Raw genomic sequence first — 14063 nt, 5'->3', positions numbered from 1 at the left:
TTGCGAAGCAACTTTTTACAGCTCTGCTAAATAATCACTTTTTCAAATCTAGATTTTAATTCTAATCTGAAGAAAGTTAAGTAAATACATGATGTACACAGTCAGACAAATGTAAGAACAAATCCAACAATCACACAGCTACCGAAGTGAGTATATATCAGTATATATCAGAAGGGGGGTGGGGGGTGGGGGGGGGGGGTGAATCTGCACAGGAATGTGTATCATCGGAAGTGACAATGTACAACATTTGTTTCCTTTTTCCATGTTCCTTTACTACTATTTAAGACAGCAATATGAAGGCATCTCAATGACAGACTTGAAAGTTAATTAGCATCTCACTCTCATTACATTGCTGCAGGCAATGACCACGATAATTAAATTTATCGTTAATTAAAGATAAAGCAAATTATAAGGTGAAATTTACACTAATTACAACTAATATTGTTAAATGTTTGTCTCTCTTTTTTCTTCTTCAGTAAATTAGTACAAAAGTGGTTGAATTTCTGACAAGTTTTGTACCACAGTGGGTTTTCTAAATGAGACACATTCAAATTTATGTTTTTAAAATTCAAATAAAATTCCAGGACTTCCCAGGAGTTTTCCATCACATTTTCAGGAGTTTTTAAAGTCGCCCATTTTCTCTCCCCCCCCCCCCCCCCCCCAACTCTGTTATGGCTTTAAGTTTAAGTCATGCAAAAAGCATGGTGTCACTAGATACAGTGATACTGAAAACGTGTGCAACTAATGTTACAAAGAATAAACAAGCACATAACAATGTCAATAAAATCTGTTGCAATATAGATAGCTAACCTATACACCTTAGGCTACTTTATGCATTGTGCGGGTATTTTCACACAGCATTTATTTCACCATGTGGAAATAATACCGGTGTTTGTTTGCGTCATTTAAAGGTTGTACTGTGTATGCATGACAGGTGTCCCAAGGCTCAGTTACACTTGCACTGGTGCCAGACACACATAATACAGGCTATAAACTTTCATTTAACTTACAGAAGCAAATTTTATATCTGTATGCATGGTTAGAGTAATGCGATATGGCCACTATTTAAGAACTGCAACTAAACCAATTTGCTTGGAAACAACAACAGAACTGTCACAGCTTGGGAACTGCAACTACACCAATTTGCTTGGAAACAACACCAGAACTGTCACAGTCTGGGAACTGCAACTACACCAATTTGCTTGGAAACAACACCAGAACCATTACGATTTGTGAACTGCAATGAAACCAAAAATTGAACGAAAAAAACTGAAATATTTCATGTACCCACTTGTCATATGACAGGAAATCAAATTAGCCATTTCTTATTCATTTTATGATGATAAATATATCCTAAGGCTTTTGACGCTTTTTTTTTACTTTTGACGAAGCAAGAGACAGACTGGCAGACTTTTCACAAAAAGTATACATTTTGGCGTTTCTGTATTTACACACTTAATTAGAGACCTAAAATTCTATTCAGTACTTAAATTTATATATCATTTGAACTGGTAGAAACCAAGCTTTTCGCTAACTAAGAAAGACACAAACAACATGTAGGCAATTGTTATGACATGTTGATAACGGATATAGAATGGATGAATATTTAGATACTATCCCCCAATATTTTTATTCATTCAGTCAAAAAAATATGAGTGACCTAAGGAGCCCTTGTCCTTATGAATCGCCCGACTCATAGTGACAACCCTTAGGTCATGATTAGTTTCTGGCTGAATAAAGAAAAACTTGGAGAATAATATAATTATATTTGGTACCTGTACATGTAAGTTGCATACATTTCTATAAACAAACAAAGTTTTATGTCAGAGTCCCTGGTTACTGGATTCCAACTGTGGTCTACTCACTAACCAGTAACCAGTTAGTAGACCACAGTTGGAGTCCAGACTGAGTCCCTGGGTACTGGCTAGGGTTTTCACAGTATTAGACTGCGGGGTTCATGCTACGAATCGAACGACAACGGCACTGAAAGTCTAATCACTCATTGTACATTATGTATAATAGCATCACTTTTGAAGCATGTTTATGGCTGTCAATATCTTTAATCTTATTCTTTGAATGCATAGTGAAGATCTTCACAACCACACATCTCAAAACAGACATTTCCGTTGACACTTTCCGCAAAACTGTAATGTGTCCTATATTCAATGACAGTAACATAGAATCCATTTATCTATTGATCACAGCTTCGTCTTCTGTTGTGAAATGTTTCGAGTAATTTGTTTGGATGAGGAAATAGATTGATTTTTCACTTGTGTGGTATATTTTCGGAATTGTATGCATCACAAATCTGTCTATTTTTGGTTTTCAAAAGTTCAGATTTATAAAAGAGATCAAATTTGCATTGAGTAGTTTTCTTGTAATTTCAACAAAGCTTCAGTTAGTCCATAAGAAATGGAATGTTATGCTGCACTATCAGCTATGATATCATGGGGAGATGGCTGAACAACAAGATGTGTTTTACGGTACATGTATTGGTGTGCAGAAAACTGTTCCTTGTCAAAACCAGTCCTAACTAACGTGGACATTAGGTCCAAATTAAAACAAAGGAAATTGGACCTACATGTAGTGCCCATCTCTATAAATATTCATTAAGTTTATTATAATTAATTTTATCTGTGATACTCCTCAGACTGATGTAAAAAAAAAAGTTCTCCGAGTTCTATTTGGCTATTCGGATTATCGTTTGTTACCCCTCATACGCAGTGTTACATAATGCATGTAATTACATGTACATGTAATCGTGTGTGGACTCTACGCAACTATGACATGGTTGAAGGGGGAAGCCATGTAGAAGATAGAATAGCCAAGCTGGCAGATGAAGTGAATGCTAACCGATTATGATCGAACGTTGAGTTCAAATGCGAAAAACTCTTATTAAGTTATTTGGAGGAAAAACATTACGAACAGTAGATATTATTATACAGGTCAATACCAGGGGATGGGTATGGTTAGTAAACGTAAAAATTGGTATGCCAGATTTTTAAACAATTTTGCAAATGAAGAATAGCCAGCACTGTATTAGTAAGTAGGTGATCTGTAGCCTTACATTCTAGGCAAACTATTTTGTGTATCTTTGGATTGTCAGTACTGACATTTCTACGGTTCTTATTTCACTCTTCTACTGTGTATACTTGTATCACTTGTTCTCTGGTACTTTTACTGCGATGACATATAAACCTGTTTTATTTCAGCTTAGGTCAATGATGAATCAAAATTCCAATTGTTGATTTCAATCAGAGCCATCTTTTCACAAACCTAGGGGGTCTTTACATAGCCATATCAATTCTACTTCACTAGGGGGTCCTAGTCTTTAGTGATGCAATCTTTTCCAAGATGATATTACATTCCTTACTGGGCTAGGGGGTCTAGGTTTTAGTGATACAGTCTATTCCAAGGTGATTTTACAATTCTTACTTGGATAGGTTTAATTTTCAGTGATATTTCAAGGTGATGGCACAATTCTTACTCAGCTAGAGGATCTAGTTTTTAATGATACAATCTATTCCAAGGTGATGCTACAATTCTTACTAGGCTAGGGGATCTAGTTTTTAATGATACAATCTATTCCAAGGTGATGCTACAATTCTTACTAGCCTAAGGGGTCTAGTTTTCACTGATATCATCTATTTCGAGGTAATACAAATTAGAACATTTTCCATCCATTTCCTGTCATCAAATTTGTGTATCAATTTCATCACATGCAACCAAGCTGAAAGAATTCACATTTACGTAACTTGCTTTGAGGAAATCAAACTTGTATGGACATTAAGACGTAAGTACCAGTACTCTGTGGTGGCTGATACATGTAGGGTGCACACGGTGTCTGACAGTAACACTGCATCTTACTAACTATGGTGTAACCTGAACAGCCAAACTGCATGTATGTAAAATACTTCAATTGGACTCTAAGGTACATGTATAGCCTATTCGGCCACACTATTACCTATCACTTTTTTTTCTTTTTTTTTTAAACTTTATTTAAAGAGAGTTACAAATCATACAGATACATTTGTAACCTGGTTAGCTAAAAGCTAGTCTTCCCTAGGGTCCTCTAAAAGACAACAAAAACAGGATAAGTTAAAACACACACAGAATTACAATGATAGAGCTGAACAACACAACATACATCATTACCTACAAGATGAAAGTACTGAACAATTTGTATAAAATCTATATCATCATTGCAAAAATAACAACGAAATTGTTTTGTTCATTGGTTTAGAAACTAGTTTCTAGTTCAAGTCTTGCCGAAAATGTTCATAAACAAACGGCGGCAACGAGTATTATTCATTGGTTAAGACACTGATTTCAAGTTCAAGTCTTGCCCAAAAAGTTCATATAACAAACAGCAGCAACGAGTCTTAAACTGACAACTTGGAGATTCCACACCAGCCCACTCTAACTATTCAACGATCATGACGTCTAAATGTATGTTTGACGTTGGCCATTTTTTATCCTTGAATATAAATAAACAATTACGTTTACGACAGGGTTCATTACTGAAGACCTTTCTGTCCGTGGAGATATCAAGTTTGTTTGAAATCATTACAGTATGTTTCCATCATAAATACAATAAACAGATATATAATGCACACACATCCCATGGGTTCTACATTTTATACCCCAGGGGGATCATATTATTGATATAAATTTTACAATAAATTCTGTCATCTATATGTGTTTAGGTTAATCTGACAATCCATATCATCACACGACTTAATAATATTAGTCTGCAGTACCGAGGTAGGGCAGAATATTAATTTTCACTTGAACTGTGGGTAACTTTAAACACAGATCTTGTTTTAAGCATATCTTATCACCATGGCAACAACATACACATTTATGACGCATCTTTCGGGGATCATAGCACTATACTATAGCACAACCAACGGTACCTTCTCACATCATGTTACTTGGTACCTCATATTACATGTACATGTACGCCACCCTATGGTATCACTGCCACCATTTCATGAGGTATCCACACATTATTGGTACCCCATCCTATGGCATCCTCCCCACTGTTTCACCACATACAGGTACAGTACCCGATGCTATGTTATACATATATGTATAACATGAGGTACCAAGGACAATGATGGCGGAATATGTACGTACAATTCCTGCAAACTATACACGTACATGTTTGTCACATTTCATATTGTCTGTTCCAAGGAATCCCAACCCTCTATGATATCCAACAGAGATACACTTTGCAATGATAAGCATTTCTGAAGTATGAGAAATGTAAAACGTGGCAGACAGATAAACTTGTAATCCAGACATATTATGTGCTAGTAAATTATGAATTTATTATGCCAGGTGCTTTTAAATCATTGCCCAATCACACGCTAATAAGTTTAGTTTATTAGGCCAGGTGTTTTGAAATCACTGCCCAATTAATATTTATTACTATTATTTTATCATAACAGGTGCATTGAAATCACAGACCACCCATATCTAATATTTTTATATATTTTTATCATATTTAAATTCCATTGTCTTGAATTGCATCTTGAAGCAACTGGTAGAGCTCAAATATATGGAGACTCCGTTCAAGCGTCTATCCCTATATTATTAGGTGCAAACTTTCTTTTGAAACTTTGACTTTTTCTTCACACTTTGCATTATTTCATATATAACATCTTGTACTACATATACATACTTGTGTTTAAGTGCTGATTTTTTGAGGTGACCTTTTCTGGGCGACTTGTAACAGGATATTAAAAGCAAATAAAGTATACCATGAATTTATTAGTAACTATATCAGGGAGCGGCTAGACCTAAACTTCGAATTAAAGCAATTCATAATAAAATTGAGTGTCATTTATTATACCGATCCCCTTTTATTACAACATGAGACATCCAATTGAAATTCTATTAGTAACAATACAACCCGAGGCCATCAATATTTCTATTCAGTCATTGCAATAAACTGTTACTAGGCAGCCTAAATCAAATTCTAATAGTACTTAGCCTTGACTTTCAAAGATCTTGGGGGTTATTTCCTGACCGGCATGCTTATATATGTGTTAATAATGAAAAACATTACAGATGATACTTCATCATACAGGGATGTAATTCTCACAGGAAGAGAGTGAAATATACTATATACAGAGGTCGCGTTAACGAGTTATTTTAGCGTATTTGATGCCATATTTGACACTTGGGACGCACTTATATCATGAATACTTCATCATACCGGGATGTGTTCTCACATAGTAAGTTCTCATAGTAATTAGAGAAAATGTTGACAGGTATAGGAACTCGACTAATTGATAGGACACTCTGACTAGCTTTCTTCCTCTCCATGGACAATGCTTTTTACCCAGTTCCCAGAGCATCATCAACTCAGTAAATGTTTTTCAGATGTACAAATAATCATTGTGAGTACTATAGGCATGTACATGTATTTTTCATTGCTTGCAATTCCAAATGTTTCCCAGACATAACCCAGCCTTTGCTCTGTTCGCTGAGCATCATCAAATCAACAAATCTTTTCAGCTGTATATGTGTACAGTCTGGTCATAAGGACCTGAATAGTATGAACATACATACATGATACCATGATGCTGTGAAATTCAACTTTGGTTTCCAAACATATCACAATTTGATGAAATGAAACTTCAAGTTTTTGGGCTATTAGGTATACATGTATGGCTAAATTTCATCCTTTCATCTGAATGGTCAGCAAACATGTTTGTCGGATTCTGTATCATAATGCACCTGAATATTATGAGGATGTGTGTTGAAAGGAGTAGTGTTTCAGAAAAGCTCACATCATTACCGATGATCTATATATGAAGGAATGGAAATTGAACTCATCATATTCGCCTACGTAGCAAGAGTTGCAATAATCCAATAACACTGGCAGTCTCCCATGCAAATCATTGTTAGCTGCAGGAAATGTAAGCTTTCTGCATGACCACTCACCAGTTGAGAGAGCCCTTGAATCAACATAAGCTCTCTGTCAATATTGGGCAAATTATGTAAAAGTATTTGAAATGCCCCAATGTGTTTGCGGGAATGTAATACAGCTTGGGAAAATGATATAGTTTTCAAGTAGCCTTACGTTTTGGGGAAACAGCCTCCACACATCAGTTTGAAACAAAACACCCCAACCAGCGACGTTTCCAAGATACCATGAACATCAGTTGCTATGGCTCCTCCAAAATATGATAATCTTTAACAGCATTCTCATAAAACTAAACAGCCTAATTTACCTTTCTGTATCAACCATAAAACCTTCTGTTGTGTAGCAGAGTGATCCAAAAAAAGTATTATATTAAATCACTGTTTCAATCTAGAGACTTGTGTTTTTTTTTACAACATTATCATGCAAAATATCACACACTTATAACAAGAATCAGGGACTCCCCATAAAATTTTACAATTATCAAACTAATGTAAAATATACAATCTTTGATAAACACAGGTATACTTGGCAATTTGCTGCCATTTCAATTATCAGGTACTTATCATTTTACCAATGTGACCCATTTTTTTTTATATGTATATGCTAACTTTTTTTTTATAATAATAAAATCAAAGTGACAGGAATGCTGTAGACCATTTGAGTTACCTTGAAGTTGTATAAAAGACACTGACGACATGAGTTTGTGTGTGGCATACTCAGGGTATTTGTATGAGACAGAGTGCTAGTAAGTATTCTTTGCAGCCGTACAAAGAGGTATAACAGAACAACATGAGGTTTGAGTGCCAGTGTGGCATATTCACAGTATTTGCAAGGGTACTTAATCTGTTCTTATAATAATATTTCATCTTTATCTGGAGCATCAAATTTCATATATGTGTGTGTGTGTATATATATATATATATATATATATATATATATATATATATATATATATATATATATATATATATATATATATATATATATATATATATATATATATATATATATATATATATATATATATATATATATATATATATATATATATAACTCGGTGAGTATCAATCTGCTAAGACAGTGCTCTATACCGCAGTGGCAGAGCGTAATAGTTTTTACATTACAATTAACTAATTACAAAACTATATATATATATATATATATATATATATATATATATATATATATATATATATATATATATATATATATATATATATATATATATATATATATATATATATATATATATATATATATATATATATATGTATATATATATATGTATATGTGTATATATATATATATATATATATATATATATATATATATATATATATATATATATATATATATATATATATATACATGTATGTGAGTGTGTGTGTGTGTGTGTGTGTGTGTGTGTGTGTGTGTGTCACTTCAGCTGGCTAAATCAAAAACAATGCAAAATATGATTTTACATGTACTTGTATACAATAATTTGCATATAGGTAATATAGTCATGATTTCAGCATTGCACTATAGTGCAAAACTCTATACTGGCTGGTATGAGTTATACTTACAGTATTATCAATTAATTAACTAATTACAAGTTGTTTTAGCAGGATCATTTGTCTTACATGATATAATACGTCATGAGGTATACATACACTCATTTTTTTTTATTTTGATTTCCATGACGACTCATAAATATCCTTATAACATACGACAAGTGGTATTTGACCTGTCACATATGGTGAAAATCTGTTGCATGTAAAAATTTTCAAATTTACATCATAAAGATAAGTGTTATTTGATATTGATCAACAAAATTGCAAGTTAACCTTTTTTTCAACTCAGTATTGTTCTGTGCCACCCCCACCCTCCACCCCCACCCTCCACCCCCTCCTTTATTTCCTGATACTAGACTTCTAAAGCACTACCACTGCAAGGATGGTATTTTGATTTTCATCTACAGGATGAAAGGTATGTTAGGAATGAACACAGCTTTGATATTCTATCTGACATGTTACACACGAAGAAACATCAATAAGTCAAGTATCTGTAATATTGACAAGTTTAAATTATTCTACCCTTCATAATAATGGTACAGTCTTTAATCTAAATCACAAAACATGCCATTGTTATGTAAATTATTACATTTTTAAACTATTTGTAGCAATTATATGTTCAAGCTATTTGTTACTGGTTTCCCTTTCATTGCAACATCTACCAACATAGTGTCACCTTGTACCAGGATTTTTGTAGGGAACTCAGGGAACCCTGGTATATCACTTGGAAAAATCACAACCAATTAATGCTACATGTATTGTTATGCCAAGTCTCAAGACATCATTGTTTTTTCTAAGAAGAGCACTGCTCTATTTTACTGAGCTAGGTAATGCTATGCTAGCCTTGATTTCTTAAAAACAATAGAAGTTTACTAACACTGCCTATTGTTATGCAACTTCTTAAAGACTTCATCATTGTTTTTCTAAGGAGACCACAGCTCTATTTTGGTCCAGATATTGTAAACCTGGAAACTTTCACATACGGTGTAAGACTTATTTTCTCTTACTTTTCTGGAAAACAAAAAGGTGAAAATAAATACCAATAATGGCTACAAATGCCTTCTTCAAGTTCTTGTGCACCAGACTTATGATTTCATAAAAAACAATGGAAGTTAAATAACAAAGCCACTAAATTACTAATGCTATTGTTATGCACATTCAAATACTTCACCATTGTTTTACTAAAAAAACCAACTGCTCTATTTTGGTTCACTTCACCACAGAGGAAATACAGTTGTAATGCTATGCCAGCCTTGAATGCTTAAAAACAATAGAAGTTAAATAACTGTCATTAATGCTATTGTTATGCAAATTCCAAAATCATTGTTTTCTAGGAAGACCACTGCTCTATTTTGGTTCACTTCACCATAGGTATCTAGTATGGTAGACAATATATATACATTATACTAATACCATGCACGAGCCAAGTTGAACTAAAAATATGGAATATATACTCTGGTCTTTCTATAACACGACAAATGTCTATGTCACTAGTTCTGCTGTGTTCGAAATATGAGTCAAAACATTCAAAATAACCATTACTTTCCCTGATATTGCTTTGATGTTATTGGTGCTAATATAATTATGTTATTCTCCAATATTTGTCTTTATTCAGTCAGAAAATATTTGTGACCTAAGGGTTGTCACTTCTCGCCTTGCAACTCGTAGTGACAAAGCCCCTTAGGTCACTCATTGTTTCCTTGGCTGAAAAAAGAAAAATATTGAAGAATAATATCTAATTATTTCGTATATACACAAGGAATGCAAGGTGAAGCAACCCTAAAAATCTTTACTAGCATTTCATCTCTCTGAATATGAATCCATTGCTAACTTCAGAATTACAGAACACCTGTAGCATATAAATAATATTATTTTTTTTAAATTCTTTAAGTTTTTAATCGTCAGTTTTAAAATCTCTGAATGTGAATCCTTTGCTAACTTCAGAATTATAGAACACCTGTAGCATATAAAGAATTTTTTTTTTAATCATTTAAGTTTTTAATCGTCAGTTTGAAATTGACTTCTCTGAATATGAATCCATTGCTAACTTCAGTATGACAAAAAGTGGAATACAAGAACATTGTTTGCCATATAAATTTTAGTAATTTTGAATTCGTAAATTAATTCTTTTATAAGTTTCAAATTGACAGTTCTCTGACTATGAATCCACTGCTATCTTTACTACCACAGAATGTGGATTACATGTTCAAGAACACTGGTTGCAATGTATACATGTAATAATAATTTTATAATTTTTTTTCATCAGGTTGAAATTCAGTTATCTGAATATGAATCTATTGCTAACTTTAGTATGACGTGGAGTACAAGAACATTAGTTGCATATAAATTAGAAATTTTCACCTTTTCATTATATTTGTTAGATTTAGTTTCAACATCTTAGTCTGAAGGCATTACAAAAGATGTTATTTCTCAACTCTTATAAAGATAAATTGTTTCAGTAATAATATTAATATTCATAAAAACCTAACTTGCAAAATATTCAGTTTTAATCCGTGATTTATAACATATGTGATGTCTGTAGATTTCATCTGATCATTTTTATTTATCATCTCTGGCCAATTTAAATTAGCATACTATTATTTCAATATTTCAAAATTTAAAATAGATAACTTTATTTATTAGGATCTGTCTTTACATGCATTACTTATCTTCTAAAACTGATCAAAGTATGAACTGACTTAATGCAAAAAAAAAAAAAAAAATAAATTTTTTTTTTTTTATAAAACCCTCAATATAGGTTAATTAATTGTTTTAATTTTATTTCCTTTTTTTGATTCTTAAAAATGATTTATCAATATGGGATTTGTTATATCTTAAAATTGCAAAATAATTTGATAAAATCATGTCTTGTTTATTTATCAATAGGTAAACATTTATCACAAAATGATAGAATCCCATGCAAAGATTGTTTTCATCTACTAGTATCTCGAAATCACAAAATATTAAATTTGATAAAATCACATGTTTTGATTAGTTATCAATAGGTGATAATTTATCACAAAATTTCAAAATTAAAAAAAAAGATAGAATCAAATGCAAAGAATATGTTTTAATTTATCTCAAAATTGCAAAATATTAAATTTGATATGATTGCATACATTGTTGATTATTGTTCAAAGTAAGATCTCAATTCCTAACCACAGAATTCGATAGAATCAACTGTATTGAGATTACGATACATTTAATACTTCTTTTCTAAAAGTCCTTTCACAGAACGATGTGAATGTAAGCATGAGCTGTATTTGGAAACCATTTACTATGCGCTTGTGCCCTTTGGCATTTCACAGCATACAGAGGTGACAGTACATTTTAGAGCACTTCCTTTGTGCTTTTGTGGTTGCCGTGGAAATTGCCAAGTGATTACACTGCATTGATACTTGTGATACCCTACACTGGAGTGATTGGGTTCCCTATTGAATAGGATCGAAGTCTGCAACATTATGGGACGGTTTCAGTTCTAATCTAGGAATAATGCTATCATGTTACAAGCATCTCTACTCTGGATGTCAACACAATGTGCCAATGCAACTGTATCTTTTTTTTTAAGTTCCATTGTTCTGAAGAACTGTTTTCATTAAATCTGTCTCTGATTGTTCCATGGTGTTACATCATCCAGCCACTTTACTTGATATCGACATTATTGTTTTTTTCTCACTTGAAAAGAACAAGACAAACGCGAAACAGTAAACCGCGTTTAATACCATCGGCTTTGCTGACACTGCACTGCGGCATTTAGTGCAAATGCGACGGAATGTCAACATCTTCGAAGTTGTAAAAATCATTAGCATCGAAAACAAAGCAGTTAAGTCAGCGAGCAATACGCAAGTAATTTTCCTTAGAACTCGTAAAAAACGTTCTGAACACACACTTACAACACAATTCAAATAAATCACTTTGGAAATGCAACTGTTAAAACGATAGGGGCCCTGAATGAAAGATCAATTTCTCCTAGTTTTACGTCATGTACCGTCTCACTGAGGTATCATTAACTCGGCCGATGCATGCAATGTGTCAGTGAAGGCTCTCTCCTTGCGTTCACGTACGTCACAGCTCACAACGCTTGGCATGTCGCCTACTATCGCCTACTATTACATTCGTAACGTTTACAATTTTATTGTGCCGCGATCACGATTTCGCCAAAAAATACTTTGGGGCTAAATCGTTTCATTTTAAATACAGGCATAATATGTGTGTAAATTAATAGTAATGATGTCACTGACTTTTTTCTTCGCATGCCCAAGGAAAATTCCTGTGGGTCTAACATTGTTTGCAAAGTAAAATTGTTCCACACATCCACAGTGCACATTCATACATACATTCGTGTATGCATTCGTCCATAAAAATACCTCTACTGACGTACTTACATGTTTTTGAATGAGCGCTGGTAGAGATGTCCGCCTGGTTTTGTGGCTATGACTTGTCGTGTTAGATGAACTTGAAGTTCGTCTTCTCCGAATAACTGGTATTTTCCCATCACTTCCAAATTGGTTAGAAAAATTTTGGCGAAACGCGGATTCCACAGATTTAGCTAGTATACAGCCCAAAATACCACAAAAATATGCAATGAACGGTCTTAAAGCTGTCGGAACATCTATGAGAGTAGAACCACTTATAAACCGTATCAAACTGATAAAAATTATCACAAAAGCGCTTTGAGTCGTCTGCAAACTTGAGAAGAAACTGGCAATGCTGATAGCAGCTAACACAGTTGTAACTTGCAGGGGACGAAATATGTCACCGCCGAACACGATTTGTGCGAGAATTTCCCCGACATAGCAGCTAAGAAAAAATAAATACACACTGGAACTGCTCCATGATTTTCTCAGAAAAAGTGCAACCCAATAAAAAGCTGAGAGTACACTAAAACACGGAATCGTAACGCCGAGAAGCCGCTGTAGTAACCATGGGATGTCGATAATGTACACGAAAATACTTGGTACCATCACTAAGCTTGCTAATACGGCGCTGAGTTGCGAAGTACTTAAATTCGAGCTTTTTAGCCCTAGCCAACGTACATATGGGTTATAGTATCCATGTTCCAAGGGAGATACCAATGCTCTCACATAACCATTGTTTTCACTGGCGTCGCGGTCCCGATCGTGTTTATTTACAACGTACCGGACTGACATCTCCCTCCTCGTCGCCATTTTCAAAAGTGACCCACTTCGCAAAGCTATGTGGGAAAATCATACATATTTGCATACATTATGACCTTTGACACAAAACATTGAACTGAATAAAAACGGCGCGAGAATGGCACGTGGCAATAATGAGATCGGCTCGCACCCAGCATCTCCAACAATAAAATATAGCAAGGTTACTACTTATTGAAAATAGTAAGCTCATACAAAGACCACTCGAAAAACTTCTACAACGCCATAACAGAAGCACTCGATAGGTGACAGCCACTTAACCCTGAATCATTGTATTGATGTTAGTACTGTCAGACTTCGTGAATGAATGAATGGAAAAAAAGAAAAACGTTGGCTATCTCAGACTGGTATCCCACAGCCACTTAAGCACGTTAAAATGTCTTGAGTGAAAATATTTGA

General features: G+C 33.8%; 1 protein-coding gene across 1 annotated transcript in view; it reads right to left on the bottom strand.

Annotated features, from left to right (window-relative positions):
• Nucleotides 1-13658, bottom strand: part of LOC144452796 (cGMP-inhibited 3',5'-cyclic phosphodiesterase 3A-like) — a 117119-nt gene extending 103461 nt beyond the window's left edge. The window contains exon 1 of the mRNA XM_078143952.1: nucleotides 12876-13658. Coding sequence (XP_078000078.1) covers nucleotides 12876-13658 — 783 coding nt within the window. The remainder of the gene's footprint in view (nucleotides 1-12875) is intronic.
• Nucleotides 13659-14063: the final 405 nt, after the last annotated feature.

The sequence above is a fragment of the Glandiceps talaboti genome, chromosome 23 (assembly GCF_964340395.1).
Source record: "Glandiceps talaboti chromosome 23, keGlaTala1.1, whole genome shotgun sequence".
NCBI lineage: Eukaryota > Metazoa > Hemichordata > Enteropneusta > Spengelidae > Glandiceps > Glandiceps talaboti.
Note: the sequence above shows the minus strand (reverse complement) of the source record. Positions and strands in the feature narration are given on the sequence as shown.